The sequence below is a fragment of the Artemia sp. Qi Xiang Cuo genome, chromosome 11, assembly GCF_049724085.1.
Source record: "Artemia sp. Qi Xiang Cuo chromosome 11, ASM4972408v1, whole genome shotgun sequence".
Taxonomy (NCBI): Eukaryota; Metazoa; Arthropoda; class Branchiopoda; order Anostraca; family Artemiidae; genus Artemia; species Artemia sp. Qi Xiang Cuo.
The window spans coordinates 2,589,869-2,614,787 of record NC_142804.1 but is presented as its reverse complement, the minus strand read 5'-3'; the positions used below and the strand labels follow the sequence as shown (position 1 = coordinate 2,614,787).

The 24,919-nt window shown below is 31.6% G+C and overlaps 1 protein-coding gene across 1 annotated transcript in view; it reads right to left on the bottom strand.

Annotated features, from left to right (window-relative positions):
• Nucleotides 1-23,888, bottom strand: part of LOC148946527 (carboxypeptidase Q-like) — a 29,182-nt gene extending 5,294 nt beyond the window's left edge. The window contains exons 1-3 of the mRNA XM_089097410.1: nucleotides 23,735-23,888; nucleotides 8,297-9,109; nucleotides 6,988-7,144 (exon numbers count right to left, since the gene is read on the bottom strand). Coding sequence (XP_088953536.1) covers nucleotides 6,988-7,144; nucleotides 8,297-8,616 — 477 coding nt within the window. The 5' untranslated portion in view covers nucleotides 8,617-9,109; nucleotides 23,735-23,888. The remainder of the gene's footprint in view (nucleotides 1-6,987; nucleotides 7,145-8,296; nucleotides 9,110-23,734) is intronic.
• Nucleotides 23,889-24,919: the final 1,031 nt, after the last annotated feature.

Here is a 24,919-nt window from a genome sequence, read left to right as displayed (position 1 = left end):
GTCAATAATTAAGAAAACCCCAATATTCTTTATTTTTGGAAAACTAGTTTATCAAGCAAACTTTTTCCAAGCTTAAAATGTTTAATTTTTCAATTCCCCCAAAAAATTTCTGTGAATTGTTAGCAAACAATTTTTGTTAGCAAACGCCTCTGCTCCTACAATCTGGAAGATAACACTTAATAACTGTTGCTAGTTAACAACCAAACAACAGAAAAAAGCCTTTGAGCCTTCTAAAAGATTGTTACCTCCAAATTATTATTTCTTAAAACTTTCAGTCATTGATACAGACGTAAATTCAACAACCATGAGTACGCGAATCCAAGTCCATATCTATATATTTTCTAGTCCATATCTATATATATCTATATGTTATCTAAAGTCCATATCTATATATTTTACTTTTTCCTATGCTTCATTTTCTTGTAAGAAAAATTAATAAAATAACAAATAAAAGTATTTTTAATCCATCTGGTTTTTGATAGGCTCTGACAGAGAAGAGCTATCCGATGTAAACCTAATGAATTTCCTCCTTAATCACTATTATTAAAAAAAAAAAATTCAACAAAACAATTTTTTCAAATAAAAGTGAAACAAACAAAATACGTTTGAAATGTTTTCACTTTTCTTACTTTTATAAAAAAAAAATTATTAAAACTTTAAGAAATAAATCTCAGTATATGTCAATTAAACTGACATTCCTCGATCATTTGTTTTGTTTTTGTTTTCTTTTTTAAGTAAAGCGCAAATTGTGTTCTGGTCTTGAGAAACATAGGGGTTATCCGCCCTACTCTATGTTAGTTTTTGCTCGTTTTGAGTTTGACTCGGCTATTTATTTTAATTTATGTTCGTTTTGAGTTTCATTTATTAATTGAACATAATTTGTTGTAGTTTTACGCTTGGAAGATTATTTGACTTTATTTTTGCTCATTCTTGGCTTAATGAAGCTCTTTACTTTTCTTTGACAAAATTATTTTGTTGAATTTTTTTAAGTTAATTTCTGTTCGTTTTTTATTCATACAATCTTTTTCATCGGGAAAACAATATCGTATATCTTTTTCAGTTTTTTTTTCTATAAGAATCCGTAATATGGGTTGCTATTTGTATGTTGGAGAAACTTTTTCAACAATTTTTGATCTCGACTCAAACGGTATTTTTCAATTTGATTTTATAGCTTCTGAAGTTGACCTCAAAAATAAAAACTTAATATCATTCCCAAAAGATTCTATCTATGCTCTTTGACAACCTTTTGAACACTTACACTCTTTTTATTCATTTAAATTAAAAGAGCAGAAATAGTGATAGTAGTATCAAACAGTTCGTGGTAACAAACTGTAAGTAAGGAGCGACCCGGCTCAATGGTAACCGAAACTCTAGAAAACGGTATTTTGATACCAATATATACATCAAAAGAATCAGATTTTAATGCTGATTTCAAATATACAAGTTTCATCAAGTTTAGTCCTACCCATCAAAAGTTAAGCGCCTGAGAAAATTTGGCTGATTTTGGAAAAAAGGGGGAAAGACCCCCTAAAAGTTATAGTACCTTAATGAAAATCACACCATCATATTTCGCGTATCAGAAAACCTTATTGTAGAGGTTTCAAGCTCCCATCTAGAAAAATGTGGAATTTTGTATTTTTTGCCAGAAGAAAGATCACGGGTGCGTGTTTATTTGTTTGTTTGTTTGTTTTTTTTTCCTCCAGGGGTGATCGTATCGACCCTTTTTCCTAGAATATTGTGGGAGGGCTCAATGGAATGGAAATTAAAAGTTCTAGTGCCCTTTTTAAGTGACCCAAAAAAATGGAGGGCAACTAGGCCCCCTCCCACGCTCATTTTTTTCCCAAAGTCACCTGATCAAAATTTTGAGATAGCCATTTTGTTCATCATATTCGAAAATATTATAAGTATGTCTTTTAGGATGACTTAATCCCCCGAAGTTCCGGGGGAGGGCTGAAAGTTATGAACTTTACCCAATGTTAACATATAGCATTGGTTATTTGGAAGTATACAGACGTTTTCAGGGGATATTTGTCCTGGTAGTGGGGGGTGGGTGGGTGGGTCGGGGGTATTGTGGGAGGATCTTTTCATGAAGGAAGTTTTCATGGGGGAAGGGACACTCCTATACACTTCCCAGCATTATTTAAAAAAAGATCAGAAATTTAATATAAAAAAACAAGTATTTCAACTGCAACAGCAGCAACATCGAAACTTTAAACGAACAGAAAATATTACATATATGATTGGGTTCACCCCGTAGTCAATGCCTCGCTCTTTAAGCCAATGATTTTTTAGTACTTTCATAAGAGCTATTTATTCTAATTAACGGCCTTTGTGATTAAGCGGTCATTTTTAAAGAATTGGAACAAAATTCGAACTTTCGCTTAAAGAGCAAGGTATTAAATAGGGGGCGAACCCCCTAATAAACGTATTAAAAATATATGAATATAGAAGTTCGTTACGTAAGTTAATTCGTAAGTTACGTATATTTATTACTAATAAAAACGTTCGTAAATAAAATTAAACAAGTTTTGAGAAAGCCATTTAACTAAATAAAAGTAAATTAATATGAAAATATTGTTTTAATTATTCATGTACGGTGAGCCAAGATCAAAACCTGTATTTATTCAAAAACTTAATAAAAAAAACAAGTTTTTTAAACTGAAAGTAAGGAGCGACATTAAAACTTAAAAAGAACAGAAATTATTCTGTATATAAAAGGGACTGTCCCCTCCTCAACGCCTTGCTCTTTACGCTAAAGTTTGACTCTGTCTCACAACTTTATTTTTTAAAACAATAAAAAATTTTAGCGTAAAGAGCGAGGCGTTGAGGAGGGGACAGTCCCTTTCATATACGGAATAATTTCTGTTCGTTTTAAGTTTTAATGTCGCTCCTTACTTTCAGTTTAAAAAACTTGTTTTTTTTAATTTAATTCCCAAAAGTTTCAATTTAATAGCCCCAGTCGTTCTCAATATATTGCTGAGGTGTCTTATTGGCAACCATAAATACAATGCCTTTTGATTTATTTTAAAGCAACATTTAGTTTTAATGATAATGGGCCAATTACATAAATGGGGGGGGAGGGGGTTTGACAATCCTAATATCCTTAAAGACATAGTTGCTAGACCGTTCTACTATGCTGAACGAAATAGCTGTCTCAAAATTTTGACTGGATACGTTTGGAAAATGAATGGGCTTGAGAGAAGGGCTGCTTGCCCTCCAATCTTTTGTTACTCTTGAGAAGGACACCAGAGACTCGCGCTGTAATTGGAGCCCAAGGGGGATGACTTCCCCCTTCAAATATCTAGTAAAAATATTTTAAACAAGTAAAAACAAAGTGAAAACACTTTAAATGTATTTTGTATTCAGTAAAATGCAAATTATGTTCTGATCTTGAGAAGGCATGGGGGTTGTCAGCCCTACTCATGTTAATTTTTGATCATCCCGAGTTCGACTCGGTTATTTATTGTATGATTTAAATAAAAGAAATATGTTTAAATATTTTAACTTTTTTATCTTTAATAAATAAAAAATTATTAAGATTTTAAGGAATAGATATATACATTTATATATATATATATATATATATATATATATATATATATATATATATATATATATATATATATATATATATATATATATATATATATATATATATATATATATATATATATATATATATATATATATATATATATATATATATATATATATATATATATATATATATATATATATATATATATATATATATATATATATATATATATATATATATATATATATATATATATATATATATATATATATATATATATATATATATATATATATATATATATCCCTTAAAGTCTTAACAATTTTTTATTTATTAAAGTTAAAAAAGTTAAAATATTTTAATATTATTTTTATTTAAATAACCCTTAGCCTTTTTTTTTTGAGTAAAGTGCAAATTATGTTCTGTTCTTGAGAGTGCAAGGGGGTTGATAAAGACATAATTTTGCAGACTTTCAACTACGCTGAACAAAATGGCTATCTCAAAATTTTGATTGGATGTGTTAGAGAAAATGGTGGGTGAGGGAGAAAGTTTAGTTGCCCTCCGCCATCACTTTCGACTATTTAAAAGGGTACTAGCTCCTTCAATGTTCAATCGAAATGAGTCCTTTTTGAAGTTTCTACGACAACTACTTCTACACAAAGTGCTCCGGTCTAAAAAAAAAAAAAGTGCATTGTGCCCACATCGCTCTTTACTTAGGCAGTACTATTACGTTGCCTACAATATTTGTCTTTTAATATGCATTTTTAATCCTTCTCCTCTGAAACATAATCCTGTGCAGCCTACACTCCTCTCTGTTCGAATTTCATGACAAATACTCGTAGCTATAGAGACGGCGGAAGTGGAAGTTTATGTCGTCCCAAAATTGTGTGACAGTCAGAAGATTGCATTAGATAGCAATAGTTTTGGAATCAGGGTTGCCACCGTCAGTAGGATTTTACTAGATCTAGTAAAATAAAATTAAAATTAGTAAATTTAGAGGATCTAGTAAATTTCCCGAAATCTAGTAAAAACTAGTAAAAAGTCATGATTTATAGTAAACAAAACTTTTTTTTTTTTTCCATGAATTCAGGGAAAAAAATTATCGTAAAAATGTGACAATTTACAATTTTTGCTTGTCTGTTTTATAATTTACAGTTTTGCTTGTCTGTCTCAGAGACAGACAAGCAGTCACCTATTTTCATAAACAGACACTCAACTTCCGGCGTCTAAAGGTGGACAAAATCAGCTTTCTGTGTATCATATCTTACCAACTAAAAATGAAGCTATACTGACACTTGGATTTGTGATGATTGGGAATCTATTGGATTGAAAACAAAAGCCAACCCCCTAACGTGATTAGGTGAATCTCCTCTGTTTGAAAATATTTATTGAGGAAAAGGGAGCCTGCTGAGAGAAATTAAAAGTAAGTAGAAATGTAACGGAATTTTCAATCATACTATGAAAATGAAAAAAAGACAAAAAAAAAGAAGAAAAAAGGAAAAAGATTGTGAAAATCGTATTGATTATCCTCCTATAGTAAAAATCGATACTTGACAGTGCGCGTGCGGCGTAGCCACAAGTACAAAATTTTTTTTGAGCATTTATTAAAAACAGATGCAATCTAGTAAATTTTTCCTCTATGATTTAGTAAATTCTTCCAGGTCAGAGTGGCAACCCTGTTTGGAATATAAATCATTTGCTTATAAATTATGTTAAGAAAAGCTATTTTTGAAAAGGATTTTTTTAAAGAAAATTAAACCGAAGACGAACAGAAATTAATTTAAACAATACTTCAAACTATAAAACGAACCAAAATTACCACGAACACGAATAAGCCTAAAACTCTAAAGGCCAGACCGTCATTATTGCTTCACTAAAAAAAAAATTAATTTCGAGCAGTGTATTTTTATTTGTCAACATCAAAAACGACAGAAAAAAATATCTCAAGTTAATTGAAGCAAACAAATGAGAGCGTTGCTACCTGTCCCCTTCCCTCTTACTCAAAACCTGGAAACGGCTTGAACGGCATTTGAGTTCCAGATATGTCCGTAATTTGAAATATCGGAATTTTGTTTGTGAGAACATCAACAGAAACAATAGAAAAAGAAATAAAATCACTCTAATAACCAAGCAACTAATAAAAGTAGACTGAATTACACTTGGTAAAATCATGTTAAAAAAACCTTTAATTCAATTACGAAAACTTAATTTTTAAAATTTTGACTGAACTTATAATAAAGTTTTACCCAGAAAATTAATTTTTTTATTTCTTATCTTTAAATAAAGAAGATTTCTCTAAATTTTGTAGCTTTTGTGGTTTTCAACAACTTAAGTATATGCTCCTGGCAGGGGCGGATCCTGTTTTTTTAAGGGGGGGGGCAAAACAGGTTCATCTGATGAACTTGCATTCATGGGCGTAGGCAGCATATTGTCTAGGGGGGGGGGGGGGTAGTCGTTAGTGTGATGGATTTTTATCAACTGCTTTTTCCAAACAATCTGCTTTTTAAGCCATATATAATGTAAACTTTAAGGTATAGGGGAGGGGGGGCAGATGCCCCCCTCCCTACGCCCATGTTTGCATTATGAGCAAGTTTAATTAGCGCAAACTTTCGTTAATTAAGTAAATTACACTACTTTAGACTACGTTAGAGGGGCGCCCCCTCCCCCTGGATCCGCCACTGGCTCTTGGCGAAGATATAGAAAAGAGGAAGAGACTTGTATTTTAATCTATCCGTTTTTGTCAAAATTGTTATTAATAACAATTTAAAAAGTACTTCATTTTTACTTAAAAAAAGACAGCTTGGTATCTTTAACAATGTTGAATATTTTAAGTCCAAAGGGTCACACTAACACTTAAATAGAATTTGTTTTGGTTCTGGAGACGTTTAAATTTGTCTCTCTAATAAGCCGTAAATGCGGGCTTATTAGAAAAACAGCATTCATTTCATATTATTGGACAAGAGAGGGGATTAAATACGAAATTTTTAGGTACATTTATTGCATAATATATTAAATTGAACCCACAAAGAAGAATAAGAAATAGTAATGATGTTTTTCTCTCTATTCCCTTGAACAAATTTTGTTGAGGTATCAAGAGACGATCCAAAGTAAAACTGACAGTAATAGTACGGAATGATAAGTAAATTAAAAGGAAAATAAAAGTATGAGAGAGGTATTTAAATTTCTGAGCTCATTTAAACTTCAAAATTGTCAATGGATGGTCAAAAATAAATCAAAGAAAGAGTGATAAGTGATGAGGAGTAAAATAAGAGGAAAATAATTTCACCGGAGAAGCAAGCCTTAATTTTTTTTTTTAAATAAAAAAAAAAAGTACCAAAAAAGTTTCGTTCTGGTCTGTAGTCCTAAATCGTCATTGAAAAATAAACAGGAAATAAATCAGGGAATAGTAATTGGGAATGATAAGCAAATTAGGACAAAAGTAAATTCACCTGTGAGGCGTCTAAACTTCTCAGTTCGTCGAAGCTGGTTACTACCACAGCTTCTACAACGAGAGGTCCTCCCGACGGAGTGGCAATGCTGCCTCCGAATGCCAAAATTGACATACTTTTATGAAGGGGCTCAATAAGAAAGGCTTCTTCTTCGCCACTTAAAAAAAGAAAGTAATTTGATTTCGTTTAGCCACCAATCAAAAACACAGATTAGAATTTTAGTGCTCTTCATCCCTGGAACTATAGAGAAAGAACAGAAATAAACATGAAGGAACTTTTAAGATCATTCCACGGCAATGATTCGCATTCGCATATTCAATGAAGCCCACATTCATCTAAAAATACATACAGGGGCGTTAATTTATGAAAATATATTGGGGTCATAAGGCTTTTCAAATTCTGAAAGGACAACCTTGTTCTTTTGCAATTTTTTTTCAATAAAAATACCCCAAAAAGGTAATTTTCAATGAAAATACCGAAAAGGCATTTTTCAAAATCTAAGAGGGGGAGCAAAAAACAAGTGCTAGTAAACCCCATGCTCTTTCTGTTCCCATTCCCTCTTTATAGAGGCACATGGATCCACACATTCAGCATGAATATTGGCACTGGTGTTAATTTAGATTATCTATTTACTTTTTTTGTGTCACCAAAGAGCAAAAAATTAACTATCAATTCGATATCCTAACTTAAGACTCCTCTTTTTAAACCTCCCGCATATATACCCAAGGTCACTTTCACAGTAAATGTTCAAAGAACCTGCTACATCCTTTATTGCTTGTCATATCTGAATTTCTTGATCCCTCAAAATATTTTTAACTGCTTTTTGAATGCTACCAATATCGACCCTCAGGTCTTTACTCTCAGTCCATACTTCGTCCAGTCAAAAATTTCCGAAAAATTTCTCAACTTCCTTTGCCCAAGAGCATACCGGTTTTTTCCTAATTGACTCTAAACAGGCATATGCTAATTTTACCGGCCTTGATCGTAATAGCTTACCAATTTTGTCCCAATATTTTCCCATGTTTAAATAGCCTAGTATTTATCAAACAAAATATATTTTTTACTTAACATATGCATATAGTTCCTGATTTATCCTATTTAAATATTTATGTTTCTAGGTTAATTGGTTCAGCATACTTCTAAGTGTTGACACAGACAAACCGAAACACCGGTAATTTTACATACATAAATATAGAAAAAAGACTACTAAGAGCGTCAGTCAAGGGACCTAACGCACCCCCTTCTGGAATTTTAAGTAAGGAACTTATATATATGCCCTACAAACATAAAAAAAAAAACATTCACTAACCGGGTCCAATGAGGTAGATTAGGCACTGACTCTTTCCACGTGTTATCCATGACAGATCCTTCGCCCTGATACTTTTCTAGCAGATAATCAATTGAATCCTCAAGAACTTGTGATCCCGTGATTCTTAACTGGTAGCTGTCAACAAACTCTGCCAACTTTTCATAGCACAAGCCTTTTGAGGCCCCATGAAGTACCTCCTCAATAATATGTTCGGCGACAGGTCTGTAATTTCTAATTTCTTGGATTAATGCCGGGTCACAATCTTGGCTTTTTGTCTTTACAAATAGAACCGCAAATAATAACGATATTTGAATCTTCATTATTCTACAACAATCTTAATACTGTTTAAAGGCTCTTAAAGCTTATCAGAAACAAAAGTCATTTAGCTGCAGACTGATGATAACAAAATAAAACAATTTTTAATAATTTGGTAAACACTTTCTTAGTACTAAAATCTTACTTTACGCATAGTTTAAAAAAAACTAATTTTGCCTCACGAATCGAAATTTAGACATTAAGACGCAAAGGTAGTCGTTCATTTGACTATCATCAAGTCGTTCGTTTAAATATAGTAATTCACTATACTTATCCCGTAGAAGCGCATTGCAATTTCAAAATTTTTTCAAAAACTGCAGCTTCTGTCTTGAGGCTTGTCTCTGTACACGGGTTCAGAACAAGAAGACATGTTATTGGTCCTTGATCTTCGATTTCACAGAAATCTGACGCCATTCTGGTTAACTTCTTGCGGGATTTTACTAGCGATCCTATCTTCTTCCTTTGGCATACCTGGAGAAGGTTGAGGAAATTTCTAGTCTAAAAGATAATAAGAAAAAGTATGAAACTAGAAGAGAAGGTGCTTATTTAGATCTCAAAGTGAGCGCATTATTCTCTCAAAAACTCACTACCCTCTGAAAATTTCTCAAAAAGTGCTAAGTTCTGGAAAAAAAGAGAGTAAGTTTTCCTCTGTCCACCTCTAGCTTGTGGAAAAAGAACCTTGAGCCAAATCAACGAGCAGGGGTGATTAGAATAGTATACGTTCTTGCCTCACTTACCTTTTGTGGTACAAGTCCTCAGATTCACTTAAAATATAAGCTCCAGAAAAACTTCCACCAAGAATTTTTTTAAACCACTGGCCTCTTTTGTTCCAAATGCTAGGGTGCTAAAAAATATCAGAGGTTGTGGATTCCCTATTTGAAGGAAATCTCAGCAGTCTTCATTTTTTGGACCCTTTATAGGTAAGCTACGACAGAATTTGCTACGACAGGCTCAGGGTGTTTTTTCACAGTTAAAAAAAGTCTGGAGGAATAGGAAGATAAGTCTGCAAACCAAGATTAGAATCTTAGAAGCTACAGTGATGACAGTGGTCAAATATGGCTCTGAAGCATGGACGCTCCGAAAAGCGGATGAAGATTTTCTAGATGTTTTCCAGAGAAATTGCTTAATGATTGTTCTGGGTACCCGGCTGACTGACCGTATTTCAAACAATAGTCTATACGAAAAATTTGGTTCAATAAAGCTTTCTAGGTCTATAATTAAAGAAAGGTTGAGGTGGTTAGGACATGTTGTTCGGATGAAGGATGACAGATTGCCGAAGATTGTTCTTTTCGGCCAACCATCTAGGGCTAAACGGAAAGCAGGTCGTCCCCGTCTGGGTTGGGAGGACGTCATAAAGAAAGATTTAAAGGAAATGGGAACTTCGTGGGCGGGTGTAAAAAGGGAGGCTTTGAATAGATTGGGGTGGAGGAGGAGCGTGCGTAGCTGTGTTGGCCTCAGGCGGCTTGGTGCTGCGATGAGTTGTTAGTAGTAGTAGTAGTAGTAGTACGACAGAATTTACCAACCTGAGTCGATTGACAGTAGTAACCGTACAATGCATTGAAAGTTTACATACATATCTATGCCTTAGGCGTAAGTTTGAATGTATACTTTCAATGCATTGGGCGGTTACCATGGTAATTTGCGTAAAAACATTCATACAGGTATTTACACTATAGGAACGAAGCACTTTCAAATTTAAACGTATTTTTTTTTTTTATTTCAAAAAACAGGGTTATATTCTTTTTTTATAGCCTATTATTTTTTTTATATAATAAGGTTACTTATTTTTTTATCAATAAGTTTATAGTAGTGGTAATTAGAGATATAAATTTTTTTAAATAAAAATAAAAAATTGAAAAATATAAACATTTTCTTGTTTGTAAAAAATATTAGCATTATTAAAAAGAAATTTTAATTAATTTAATGAAGAAATTCTTTCATTACACTAGAACTAAGGGATACTTATATACTTAGAAGCTTGTTATTTTTAGGAGTTGAAAAAACCTCTAATTCTCTTATAGGTTGAAATTTACAGTGTGATTTTTTATCAAGATCAGTGGTCTTTTAGATGTTTTTTTGAAAAAAGTGCTTATATTTTCGATCGGTAATTTGGGAATTAGAATAAAATGTTTATTTTTTAATTTATTAATTTTTACAAAAGCTTCCTTTTTTATAAAGATCAGTGGTTTTTTTTTTTTTTCTAGGAATTTTTTTTAAAATAAATCAAGGCCAGTATGCATTTACGGTGTGATTTTTTTTTTATAGTGATAAAGTGTTATTTTAGATGTTTTTTTTAAAAAAAAAAAGTGCTTAGCTTTTCTATCGTTAATTTGTGTTTATAATAAATTTTTTTTTTTTTTTTTTTTTTTTTTTTAAAAAATCTTAATTTTTTTTAAATTTATTGGGCTTTTTTTTTAAAAGTTTCAGTGTTTTTTGTTTTTTTTAGGTATTTTTTTTTAAAAAATTAACTGGCCGGAGTCCTATTCTTTTTTTTTTTTTTAATTTTAATTTAGAAATTTTTTTTATTTTTTTGAAAAAAAGTTATTATATATATTGAAAAAAAAAAAAGTTTTTAAATAATATAAATTAAAAAAATAAAATTGATTATTTTAAAAAAAATAAAATGCATTTTTTTTTTTCAATTAATTTGACAAATTAAATACCCCCCCTTATGAAAAGAGTGCAAGAAATAAAGAATGTATAATAATTCAATATACAATAAATTCATTTATAAGATTATCTCCTCGAACTACACAAGACCAGCCAAAGCCTGTGACTCTTTTAATGACAGGGACCTCTGACCCCCGTGCTAGCTCCATATCAGCTGGAAGGAACTTGAAAAGGGAGTGGACTGCCTTATATAATGCCTCAGCTCAACCTACTTTAGATTGTGACCTTAACCCCCCTCAAGTATTACAAAGGAGTTCAGGTATAGAAGTCCAGTCAGAATTTGTATGTATATACATATTTTTTTTTCTATCCCTATTTTCAAAAAATAAGACATAATTTTCTCAGGGGAATAGCTTTTTAAAAACTAAAAATTTTTTTTTAAGATATTTAATTTTATTTAATTTAAAAAATTTGCTGGAAAATAAACATTAATGCTTTAAATTAATTAATAAAAAAAAAAAAAAAAAAATCAAAATTAAATAAAAAAAACTATTATATATATTGAACAATAAAATTTATACAAAAAAAAAAAAAAAATTGAAAAAAACGAAAGTTAAAACAATTGATACTATACAGTTAACGCGCACTATTAGACTGGTATTTTCGTGCCTACTGCATTTGAATACATCCGCTATACTTATCAGATCTATCAAGCCGATATGACTTCGAAGGAGGGTCTCATTCAAAGCTGTCTTTAAAGGTCAAGATGTATATCTTCAATAATCAATTTACCCAGGGAAAGGTTTTTTGATAATTTCCAAATATGTCATCGCAGCAATGTTAAGAAACATTATTTGGGTGAAGGCGTTTTTGGCCATTTCATTGAAACACTTAGGTGTTTACGAGAAAGAATTTGAGGTTGTTCTATTTGAACAGTGTTGTGAAGTCCAATACCCCATCCCCCGACCTCGATAGGGTATCGATCCTCCTCCATCGAAAGGAAGCTCCCGGTTCCCAAGGATCCTCCCCGGGAGAGGGGGAGTGGAGGGAGGGTTCTAAAAAAGGAGCATCCAACATTTTAATTACACTTTAATTGTTGTTATGGATGGAGAAAAAAGTTCTTCTCTCTCTTACAAGCATTTATTTAGCCCAGGTCAACTTCAAACAAACCCGTTGGCAAAATACACATGAAAAGATTTATTATTGAGAATTTATAATCATCAACCAAATAAAGCGTGGCATTATACTTTTAAAAAATACAAAGTTACAGCTTTGACGCGCTCGTATGATTTGTAGAAGGTCAGTTTATTTTTACCATGCTATTAACTTAGAACTTGCCCCCTATCTATGAAAAAAATTCATTTTTGTTTTATTTATATTTTTTAAAAAAATTAAAATAAAAAGCTTCTAACCTATAGTCAGCTGGTGAGGATTTTTTTATTGTAGTAATTTGCCCCCCCTAATAAATACAATATACCTTTTTGGGTAATTTAAAAATAAATTTTTTACAATTGAATAGTTTTTTCTAGAGCGGAATCATGAGCGGTTTTGATGATTTGGTAACATATATTTATAAGTGGCACTGTAAAACTATTTAAAAAAAAAAAATACCTTTTTTTTGTCCATTTAACTTTAAAAAAAATAAACATTACGTAATTAGCAGACCTCTCCCGAAGGACCGTTTGAGTTTCTTTGTTAAACGTTTTATATAATTTGAACGTGGCCCCTCATTTTAAAAAAATACATGTGTGTTGCTTTTATACTTTTTATAGATAAAAAGTTCAATATTTGAATCTAGCTTCAGCAGGAGCTTAGGATAGTAGCGGGGCTCAAAAAAACGAATTTTCCTAATAGTTTTCATTTTTGTTTAAAAAAAAAAAATTTTTGTAAAACAAAAATTTGTTTTTTAAAAGAATCGGCATCAAATTGACTGTCTAAAAAAAAAAAATAATTTTTATTTTAAAATTTTCAGTTTAAATAATTAATTAAAAAAGAAAATTGAAATTTCTTAGAATTTTATTTTTTCTGTTGATGGTGATGGTATTTTTACAATGAATATGAGAAATTGACACGTTCTATTAACTATAAAAAAATATAAATAAAAAATAAAAATTTTTTTATAAAGATTAAAAATATATCACCACCACCAGCGACACCATTGAGTGATGGAGCAACTATCTTTACAGGATCAATTCTCTCACCACCAGCGGAGTTCGAGGATGAAGCTACAATGATCCTCGATACTATGGAGTGGGACAGTTGTTTCCTTACAGATGTTTTTGGGGAAATGATCAGCCTGGAGGACTTAAGCTGCGATATTGACATGGTTGAGGGCCCAGAGTGGGCGGATAGTTTCATATGTGAATATTGAGAGTATGATGTTACAATGTAATCTCCCACTGTTAATATTCATTTCAATATCTTAGATTAATCGACCGTACTTATCTAAATATATGCAAAAAACACATTGTTCTAGGAACGGTTTGCCATCTTGTACCATCCCCCCAATGTTAGTTTACAGTTTTTTGGCTTTTCTACCTGTAAGCATATTTAACACACCACCACTACACCTAATTCTCGATCTAGTAGTAGTAATACAGCAACAGTCCCCACTCTTACGGATTTTTTTCCCTAACAAAATGAAGTGCCGAAAGAATAAGTCTCTATCGCAAATATGAAAGTATTTGTAAGTAAGTAACAGTCTCTTTATTGATTTCTTCTCTTGAATATACAGTACAGATACTTCATTCAAGAAACGTGATTAAACACGTTTTGAAACTACATGCTATTTGCATGCCTTTGCTTGGCACCTTTCCAAATGAACGGGGATTCCCCACTGCTTCCTACACAGTGCAAAAAGTGAGCAGTACGAAAACTCCACGTTTTCAACCAGACTGTTTTTTTAGACAACAACCCCTCCGTGATGACACAAAATATCGAAATTTAAGTCAAGAAATTATAAAAAAAAATATTTGTAAGTAAGTAAAACGATCTTTTTTGATTTCACCTCTTGAATATACAGTACAGATACTTCATTCAAGAAAACGTGATTAAACACGTTTTGAAACTACATGCTATTTGTATGCCTTTCCTTGGCACCTTTCCAAACGAGCGGGATTCCCACTGGTTCCTACACATTGCAAAAAGTGAGCAGTACGAAAACTCCACGTTTTCAACCAGACTGGTTTTTTAGGGACCAATCCGGAGAGATATACAAAGTCGACATAGCTTTATTACATTTTTTCAAGGTTCATTTAGACGCGGCTACGGGGGCCCCCGTAACCTCGTCTAAATGAAGCTTCAAAAAATGAAATAAAGCTATGGCGACTTTGCTTATCTTTCCTTATTGGTCCCTAAAAAACCAGTCTGATTGAAAACGTGGAGTTGTCGTACGGCTCACTTTTTTGCAATGTGAAGGAACCAGTTGGGAATCCCCGTACGTTTCTAAAGGTGTAGCGTACAGTATTACACCGCGCTGGATGTTTCAAAACGTGTTTAATCACGTTTCTCGATTTAATTAAATTACCTTAATATTAATTAGGCGAATTCAATAAATAGCTGGTACAATCATTCCAAATATTTTTTTTATACTTTATTGAATGAAAGTTCAATCTAGTGTGTCATGTCGGTGTGGTGGTTGTCTAAAAAACCAGTCTGGTTGTAAACGTGGAGTTTTTGTTCTTCTCACTTTGTTCACTGTGTAGTAAGCTGTGGGGACTCCCCGTTCTTTTGGAAATGTGTCAAGCACAGGTTTTCACATAGTATGTAGTTTCAAAACGTGTTTAATCACGTTTCTTGAATGAAGTATCTGTACTGTATATTCAAGAGAAGAAATCAATAAAGAGACTGTTACTTACATACAAATAATTTAATAATGGCGCTGTAGACCAATGTGTGATGCAAGGCAGAGTTGGAGAGAAAAAAATCCGGAAGAGGGGGTACTGTTGCTGTTGTATTACTACTACTTCTATCTATAGCATTGAGTGGAGCGGTGGCGGGTGGCAGAGAATTGTCAATAACACCGCTCCCAGTCTGTTCAATCACATTGGGGGGATGTGACATGAGGTCCCCTAGCACATATTCCAAGGTGTTTGGGGACAATTGGTCAAGCCAGACTGTAGTGTCATCTAATATAATTTCGTGATGAGGACTAGGTTAAGATGTACTTTTAACATCATCATCTAAATATTCACGTAGGAAACTCGCCGCCCACTCTGGGCCCTCAAACATGTCAATATCGCAGCTAAAGTCATCCAGGCTGTCCATTTCCCCAAAAACATCGTTAAGGAAGCCACTTTCCCACTCCATATTCTCTAGGACCAGTATAGGTTCATCCTTGAACTCTGCTGGTGGTGACAGAATTGATCCTGTAAATATAGTTGCTCCATCACTCAATGCTGTCGCTGGTGGTGGTGCTATATTTTTAATCTGTAGAAAAAAAAAGTTTTATTTTTTATGTAAATTTTTTTATAGTTAATAAACTTTTTTAATTTCACATATTATTTTTCAAAATACAACCAGAAAAAATAAAAGAAGCAGTAAGTTACATTGTCTTATGTCTTTCATAATGTCAACTGACCATGTTAAAAAATATATTTTTTTTTTTTTTTTTTTTATAAATTATTTTTTATGCTTTTTCTTTTAAAAATTTTTTTTTTTTTTTAAAAAATTTTTTTTTTTAAACAAAAATGCAAAATATGAGTCCCATTCGAGTGTTTGACCCCCGCTACTATCCTAAGCTCCTGCTGGCGCGAGCTTCAAATATTGAACTATGTATATTTAAAATTTATAATTTACAAAAAAAGGTATTTTTTCAAGATTAGGGGGCAAGTGCAAATTATCAAACAATGGTAATCAATAATAAACTAAGCTCATTGGTGAGCTGTATTCTATTTTCGAACTTTGTATTTTTTTTATTTATATTTTGAACACAAAAGGTATTTTTTTTTTTTTTTAAATTTTTGTAAAGGGTCAACTTTAACTAAAGCTTACCCAATAAAATAAAAAGATAAGGCTTACTACCGAATAACAAAGTTAAAAATTAAAAATAATAAATTCAAATGTCACAAAAAGTTATTGGTTCAAATATAGGGGGGCACTGGCCCACACTAAGCTAATACGATCCTTCTTTGTAGTTTTTATTAGCTATTACTTTGTATTTTTTTAAAAATAATTTTACAACACAAAGGTATTTTTTAAAAAATATGGGGGGCAATATATAAGGCTCTCGCATGTTTATTATCACATGTCCTAATACCATGAAGAAGCTAGTTTCGAATATTGAACTTTGTATTTTTTAAAAGTATAAACCTCATATGTCGGTGGTTGATGATGCTACCTTCTCAATAATCCGTATTTTCCTGTGTCTTTCCCCAACGGATTTGTTTGAAGTTGACCTGGGCTAAATAAATGCTTGTAAGAGAGAGAAGAACTTTTTTCTCCATTCATATCAACAATTAAAGTGCAATTAAAATGTTGGATGCTCCTTTTTAGAACCCTCCCTCCCCTCCCCCTCTCTACTGGATGCTCCTGGGTGACCTTGGTCGTCCGAAGTGGGATTCTTATATGGTAACTTTCATTGGATGGTTATGGGGTAGCATACTGCACACCACTGATATAAGATTACTAGATAACAGACTTGCTAGTCCTATACGCCTTTTCTCACTGAGATGACCAAAATCTGCTTCACCCAAATAAAGTTTCTTAACATTACCGCGAAGACATATTTGGAAATTATCAAAAAACCTTTTTCCCTGTGTAAATTGCTTATTGAAGATATACATCTTGCCATTTAAAGACCACTTTGCATGCGACCCTACTTAGAATTCAAAATCGGATTAAAAAGCGGTGATAGATCTGATAAGTATAGCGGATGTATTCAAATGCATTAGGAACTAAAATACCAGTCTAATGGTGAACGTTAACTTTATATTATAAATTTTTTTAACTTTCGTTTTTTCAAATAGTTAGTTTTTTGTATAAAATTAATTTTTAAGTATAAATAAAATTTTTTATAATTTAAGTTTTATGGTTTTTTTTTTTTGTTATATAATTTCAATTAAAGAGTTAAATTTAATACATCGATTATTTTTTTTATGAAAGAAAATTATAGATATTAAAATAAAATTTTAATTTTTTAAAAATATATGCCCCTTATAAAATTTTGTATTATTTTTTGAAAATGGGGATAGAAAAAAAAAATATTTATATGATTACAAATTCTAACTGGTCTTCTATACCTGAACTCCTTTGTAATACTTGAGGGGGGTTAAGGTCACAATCTTCAGTAGGTTGAGCTGAGTCATTATATAATTCAGTCCACTCCCTTTTCAAGTTCACTCCAGCTGATATGGAGATAACACGGGGGTCAGAGGTCACTGTCATTAAAAGATTCACATGCATTGGCTGGTCTTGTGTAGTTCTAGGATAGAATTTGATAACATAATTTATTTTTTATTGAATTAGTACAAATTATATAGTTATGTAACTAATGTCAGAAGGGGGGGTATTGATTTTTTAAAATAACTTGAAAAAAAAAAATTAAATTTATTCTTTTTAAAATAATAAAGTTTATTTTATTAATTTAAATTATTTAAAAACTTTTTTTTTCAATAGTGCTAAGCACTTTTTTTTTTCAAAAAAATCCCTAAAAAGGTTAACTGATCATGATAAAAATCACACCATAAATGCAGACTGGCCTGGAAGTATTTTCAAAAACACCAGAAAAAAAAAAAACACTGATATTTTTAAAAAAAATAAAATTATATTTATAAAAAATTAATCTTTTTTAAAAATGAATAAAATAAAAAAAAAAAATTTTTTTATAATCAAAAATTAACTATCTAAAATCTTATAAATTTTTTTATTTTCAAAAAAACAAAAACAAGAAAATTTTTTAACGATAAAAAAAAAATAAACCCTTAAAATAATCAGGTCCTGTAATTATTTTAAAAAAAATTAAAATAAAAAAAAAACCCACTTATATTTATAAAAAGGTAAGCTTTTTTAAAAATCAATACATTAAAAAATAAAAATTTTATTCTAACCCCAAATTAACACTCTAAAATCTAATCAATTTTTTTCAAAAAAAAACATCTAAAAGACCACTGATCTTGATAAAAAATCACACCGTAAATTTCAACCTATAAGAGAATTAGAGGTTTTTTCAGCTCCTAAAAACAACAGGCTTCTAAGTGTATAAGTATCCCTTAGTTCTAGTGTAGGGAAAGAATTTCTTCCTTAACTTAATGAAATTTTTTTTTTATTAATGCTAATATTTTTTACAAACCAGAAATTTGTTTTTATTTTAATTTTTTTATTTGTAATAAAAAAATTTGATATCTCCAATATAAACGACTCGAAACTGATGGAGAATCAAATATGGAACCTGATTATATACAAAAAATAATAGGCGAGTAAAAAATAAGAGACACCGGTTTTTTGAACTAAAAAAAAAAAAAGACATTGAACTTTGAAATTGCGTCGTTCCTAGAGTGTAAATACATGTAGACCTGTTTGTATGAAAATGACCCTGTTAACAATCAAATGCATTGAAAGTATACATTCAAACTTACGCCTAAGGCATAGATATGTATGTAAACTTTCAATTCATTGTACGGTTACTACTATTGACCCAAGAAATATCAATAAAATTTGGCACTTTTGTAATGTAACTATTTTTTTAACCGATGTATTTTATTTTTAGCCTATGCATTTATAAACAGAGTGAGTTTGACTGTTTGTCCCAGTTCTTTAAGAACCACTCCTAAAACACGTGGGCAATTTAATTAGGATAAGAAAATTTTTTGAAATACTAAAAAACTTTGGCGGCAAGAGCGAGGTGTTTAGGAGGTGCATCCCCCCTCATATACGTAATATTTTCTGTTCATTTTAAGTTATAATGTTGCTCCTAACTGTCAGTTGAAAAAACTTGTTTCTTTTTTATTTAATTAGGATATCAAAGTAATCTGAAAGAGAGTCATATAATATATCAAACTTAAATGGAATAGAAATTACTGATAAATAAATAATGAAACCAAAAATAAAAGAAATGAAAGTGCACAAACAGTTTAGACTTAAAATTAGTAAAAATTATTAGAAATAAGATTCACTCCTTAAATTTTCTAAAGACTAACGTGGAGTTTGAGCTTTACTGAAAACAATCTATATTTTCAAAATTATCTTTTATGCCATACATTATTGAAAAATCAAAATTGCTGAGATTTCCTGGTATTTTAATTCTTTTTACTTAGATTTGAACAAGTAGTTTTTTTTTAAGAAATTTGACTAAGAGTAGCCTCACTCCTAGTAAGCCCTGTGTGGCAACATAATATTTTTGTTGTTGTTTTTTTTTTCGTCGATGTTGTAACAAATAAAACACACTGTTTGAAATGAAAATTGCTTCCAGAAAAGGCAAAAGATGCTCTAAATTTTTGAACGTTTAAGGTGTTGGTAGTCCCACTCTGATGCTTGGTAATTTCTGCTCACTGAAGGTTGATCTGAATTTTTTTTATTACTTGTTTGTTTTAATTTCTGCTCGTAAATATTTTCATAACCTTCGCTATTATACTCGTAAATATTGTATTTAAATATGTTTGAGCCTTCTTTTAGCTTTTTTGTTAGAATTAATTTTATTTCAACCTAATTTTTTTTTAATTATCAGCAATTACTTTGATACTACATTTTTTTTTATTTAGTAATTTTAAGTCATAATAGACTGGTCTAAAAACTCAACCCTCGACCCTTGCTCCTTTGAGCAATGAATCAAAAGAGCAAATGTTAAGGGGAACTTTAGCTCATCTTAGAGATAACCAGCAACATGATATGAAAAGCAAAAATACATTAAATTTATAAAGTAAAGGTGTTTTTTCAAATGAAAGTAAAGAACGATGAGAAAGCTAAATTCAACGATAGCTTTCCTTATATACAAAAGGGGACCCCCCCCCAATTACCACGAGCTGTTTGACATGACTGGTTAATTTTCTATGGAAAACTTTTTATTCTAACTATTCTTTTTATCAAAATTTCAAATGAACATTTAATGCTGTGTGGAATTGTTTTGCATTTTCTAGCAAGCGATTTCGTCCAACATTTGACGAATTTTCCAACATATTTGAAAACATTGCATGTTTCGAAAAAAAAATTCAATTTATACTGATTCTAAATATGCAAAATTTATTAATCTAACAGTGGACATCAAAAGTTTCTAATAAAAGTAAATTGATATGTATTTTGATAAAATGGGGAACTATCCCCAAAAGTAATTTGATCTCGATTCAAAATGCACCATCAAATTCTTAATTGTCAAGAGACCTCTATCGGAAATCGCCAATTCCTAAAATGCAAAGTTTTTGAATTTGTTTTAATTTCTTTCCGCCTGGAGTGATGGTGTCGAACTATGGCTCGTACGATCTCAGGAGAGGGATAATTCAAAACCGAATTGATTGTTGCAACCCCTATTTTATGAGCCTTAAGCAACCAGGGAGCAACTCGACCCCTTCCCCTGCCATTTTTACTCAAAGGTCGCATTGTGGTAAAAAATGGCTTTTTCTCAAAATTTTTGAGGTAGCCATTTCAATTACAGTTATATTTCGATTTCAAAACTCCACTTTGTACGTCTATGAACATGATAATTTAAAGTCAAAATATAAAGGTCTACTGCAAAGTGGCAAAGGTTGCTGAATTATATTATGTTGGAATGCTATTCTATAAATAAAATAATGATTCAAAAGACCAAGGGTTGAGGGGGGCATTGTCCCATCTTACAGACAATCAAGAATGTTATATGAAAACCAAAAATATATCGAATTTAAAAAGTAATGTTTTTTTTCCAAATGAAAATAAAGGAAGCTAAAACGACGAGGAAGCTAAATACAATCATAATTTTTGCGTATATGTAAAGTAGAAAACCTTCCCCTCCCCCGCTAATTGGTTTAATTTTATGGTTAAACTTCGGTAAAACCAGTAAAAAAAAAAGGAAGAACTACTTACACCGAATCTTGTGACTCAAAATCTGCGTCTTCTTTTTTAGTGCCGTCCCTTTAATGTGTTACAAAAATATAAGATAGATACTAATCGGTTCTTAGAAAATTGGAGCTACTGGCTTTACTATCTGGCACGCACTCGGCTTTCGAAAATTTGCCATTGACATATAGCAATGAAACTAAAACATACTTTTTACCACAGAGTTACAGGATAGTAATCTCTCTTTTACTCTTTGGTCATACTTTGATCATTTTAAACATTTTAAAGATTTTATATAAACATTTGAATTATCAGTTTAAACCCTTCTCTCATGTGCGTACGAGTATATTAACTTTTACGCCCATTTAAGAAAATCGTCGTTCTTTGCTTGCATAAATACAAAAAACAAGTTTTTTTCAACTGAAAGTAAGGAGCAACATTGAAACTTCAAACGAATATAAATTATTATGTATAAGGGGGAATTTTCCCCCTAGTCAATACCTCGCTCTTTACGCTAAAGTTTGAGTTTTATTCCGATTCTTTAAGAATGACCCCTGAATCACAAAGGCCGTTTAACTAGAATAAATAGCTCTTTTGAAAGTACTAAACAAAACTTTGGCGTAAAGAGCGAGTAATTGATTAGGGGGAGAATTCCCTCATATATGTAATAATTTCTGTGCGTTTTAAGTTCTAATGTTGCTCCTTACTTTCTTTGGAAAAAAATAGTTTTTTTAATTTAATTTCTGATCGTTTTTTAAATAATGCTGGGAAATCTGGCACCCCCTTCATAGAAAATTTCCTACCCCCATGAAAAATTTCTCCATGGAAAGACCATCCTGCGTAACTCCCTTCCCCTGACCTCCACCAGAAAAATCCCCCTGAAAACATCTGTATATTTCCCAATAACCAATATCATATGTAAACAAGGGGCAAAGTTCATAATTTGCAGCCCACGCCCCGAGTACTGTTGGGGATTAAATCACCCTCATAGACATAATTGTTGAATTTTCTAACTATGCTAAACAAAATGGCGATATAAAAATTTTGATCGGGTTACCTTAGGAAAAAATGAGTGTGGGAGGGGGCTTAGTTGCCCTCCAATTTATTTTTCTACTTAAAAAGTGAGTTAGAACTTCTAATTTCCGTTTGAATGAACCTTCTTGTGATATTCTAGGACCACTGGATCCATTTCATCACCCCCTGGAAAAACAGCATAAAAAAACAACAAATAAACAAGCATCCGTGATCTTTCTTCTGGCAAAAAACAAACAAAATTGCACATTTTTGCAAATATGAGTTTGAAACCTCTACAGTAGGTTTCTCTTACACGGTGAATATAATGGCGAGATTTTCATTAATATTCTATGACTTTTTGGGGGCGTTTCCTCCTTTTTTCGAAAATAAGGCACATTTTGCCAGGCTTGTAACTTTTGATGAGTAAGACTAAACTTGATGAAACTAAACTTATATATTTTAAATCAGCATAAGAATTTGATTCTTTTGACGCATCTATCGGTGTAAAAATTTCGGTTTTTAGAGTTTCAATTACATTGAGCCGGTCACTCCTTACTTACAGTTCGTTACGACGAATCGTTTAATTTATCAAAAAAGCTGTCAATACTGATTTAACATCCAATAAAGAATACGTAAGAAATTAAGTAATCAGTATATAAAACGGTTGGAATAGAAATTCTAAGTTTCAAGGGAAATATAACGGAAAAAGAATCAAAATTTGGTAAAGGGATTAAGTAATGACGTTAAGTGTATAACAAGGTAAATGAGATATATGATAAATTCCAAATGAGGATGTTGAATTACATGTATTTCAAGTTGTTCTAGAGCCCAAATTCTGAGAGGGAGAGAAGAACCATTAGTAATAATCAACTGCCTTAGTTCGGGGTACGAACGGGTTCAATGAGAACCTAGAACGGACAGTAGATTTGCTGTGGCTGACCACATTTAAAGGAAGCATGGTGCTAAAAGTAGTACAAATATATTCCTTGTAATGTATTCTTTTAAAATACCACTGTCTCTTTCTGACAATGAAGCCCCCTCTCCCCCGCCCCTGATGGGCTCAGACATACCCCAAGGAAATATAAAAGAATTAAAAGAAAACAATGAGTAGCATTCTCCATAACAAGAAAACATCTATAAGAAGAAAGGCCTGTTTCAGTGCTATAAACACTAAAAGTGTATTTTTGCGCCCTGATTCTTTATATTACGGTGAGAAGTTCTTAAAACAACTATAGAAGGAGGAGGAAACTTTACTGACTAAACTTCTTTCATTCCTTGAAATACATTACTCTATACTGCATTACGGTTGCTGCGCGGTCAAATCTCACCTTTAATTTCATAGATATTTTAAGTGTAACGCAAGTTTTCATTCAAATGCTTATAAATATAGCGGGATGAGGGGTACGCTTTCGAGACAAAATTTCTCGAAACAAATCTCTTAAAAACATAAAATTAATGAGCATAACGTTCAATTTTATATTTCCGGCCACCTCCTCTCCCCTGTGAACTATTTTAATAGATACACTTACTGCTTACCTTTATGAGAGCAAGGCCGTTTTCCATACAGAAAGCACTTATCAAAAGAGATACAAGACCTATTTCAATATCATCTTGAATAATACATGCTACAACATTATCAGCATCCATTAATGTTTCAAAGCAGTTGAGCATCCCGGCAATCAGCCTTTGCTCATTTGCTGCTCTTCTAACAGTTACAGCCAAAAGTTCTTCAGCAGTTATTTTAGAGAAATCCATGTTTCAAGTTTCAATCTACGAATAGAAGTGACCAAAACTTTGTTTTTTTCTATTACAATCCAATTTCTTTTATCCAATTACTCTATCCAATTAGGAGCATGTTCTATTTCCTTAAAATAATTTCCGAAAATTGATTTTTGAAGTCTTGTAAAACAAACGGACTGAAATTAGGAAATTTGGATGTATCATAAGGTCAGGCTTCGTACTATGCATCAGCGAAAAAACGCATATTTAATCCGTAGAACCCATTCCCACTGAAGGGCTCGGCATAAGTACAAAGAGAAGTAGCTTTTTCACAAAGCTACTTTCTTTGCTTAAAGCTTCCTAATTCTTTGGAGCAATTTACTCCGTATTTTAAATAATTGATTGGTTTTAAAACATTCGGGTAAATTTGACTAAGTGAAGAAACGGTGAGGTTGAATTTTACCTGAATGTTCATTTCTATTGAAATTTTAAACCAGTTAGAATAAGGAAAAGTTTTTTTATTGTTATATTTTTTATAAGTGGACTCTCTGTAAAAGAGTATCTCTGTAGAATTTCTCTGTAGATAAAACTTTGCTTTTTATGGATTTACTGTTTACTGAAATTAATAATTAGATTTAAGGAGATTATTTGGGAGGTTATGGAGGCTGTCAGGTTAAAGAAGATTAACTTGGACTCTCTGGACTATCAGAGAACTTGGCTTACAATGAATCATATCCAAATCGTGGAACATTCTCTTTTTCAATTTTAGAATTCAGCATGCTTTACTTAAAAAAAAAACAAAAAAAAAAAAAAAACCAAAGACTGCATATTTTGAAAGCTGACACCTCGTTAAATTGAAACATTTCAACTTGAATCAAACAGTCCGTGGTAATAAACTGTAAGTAAGGAGCGACGCAGCTCAATAGTCAAAGAAACTCTTAGAAACGGAATTTTGATAGTGGTATGTATTTTAAAAAAAATTGCTTGTTATGCTGATTTCAA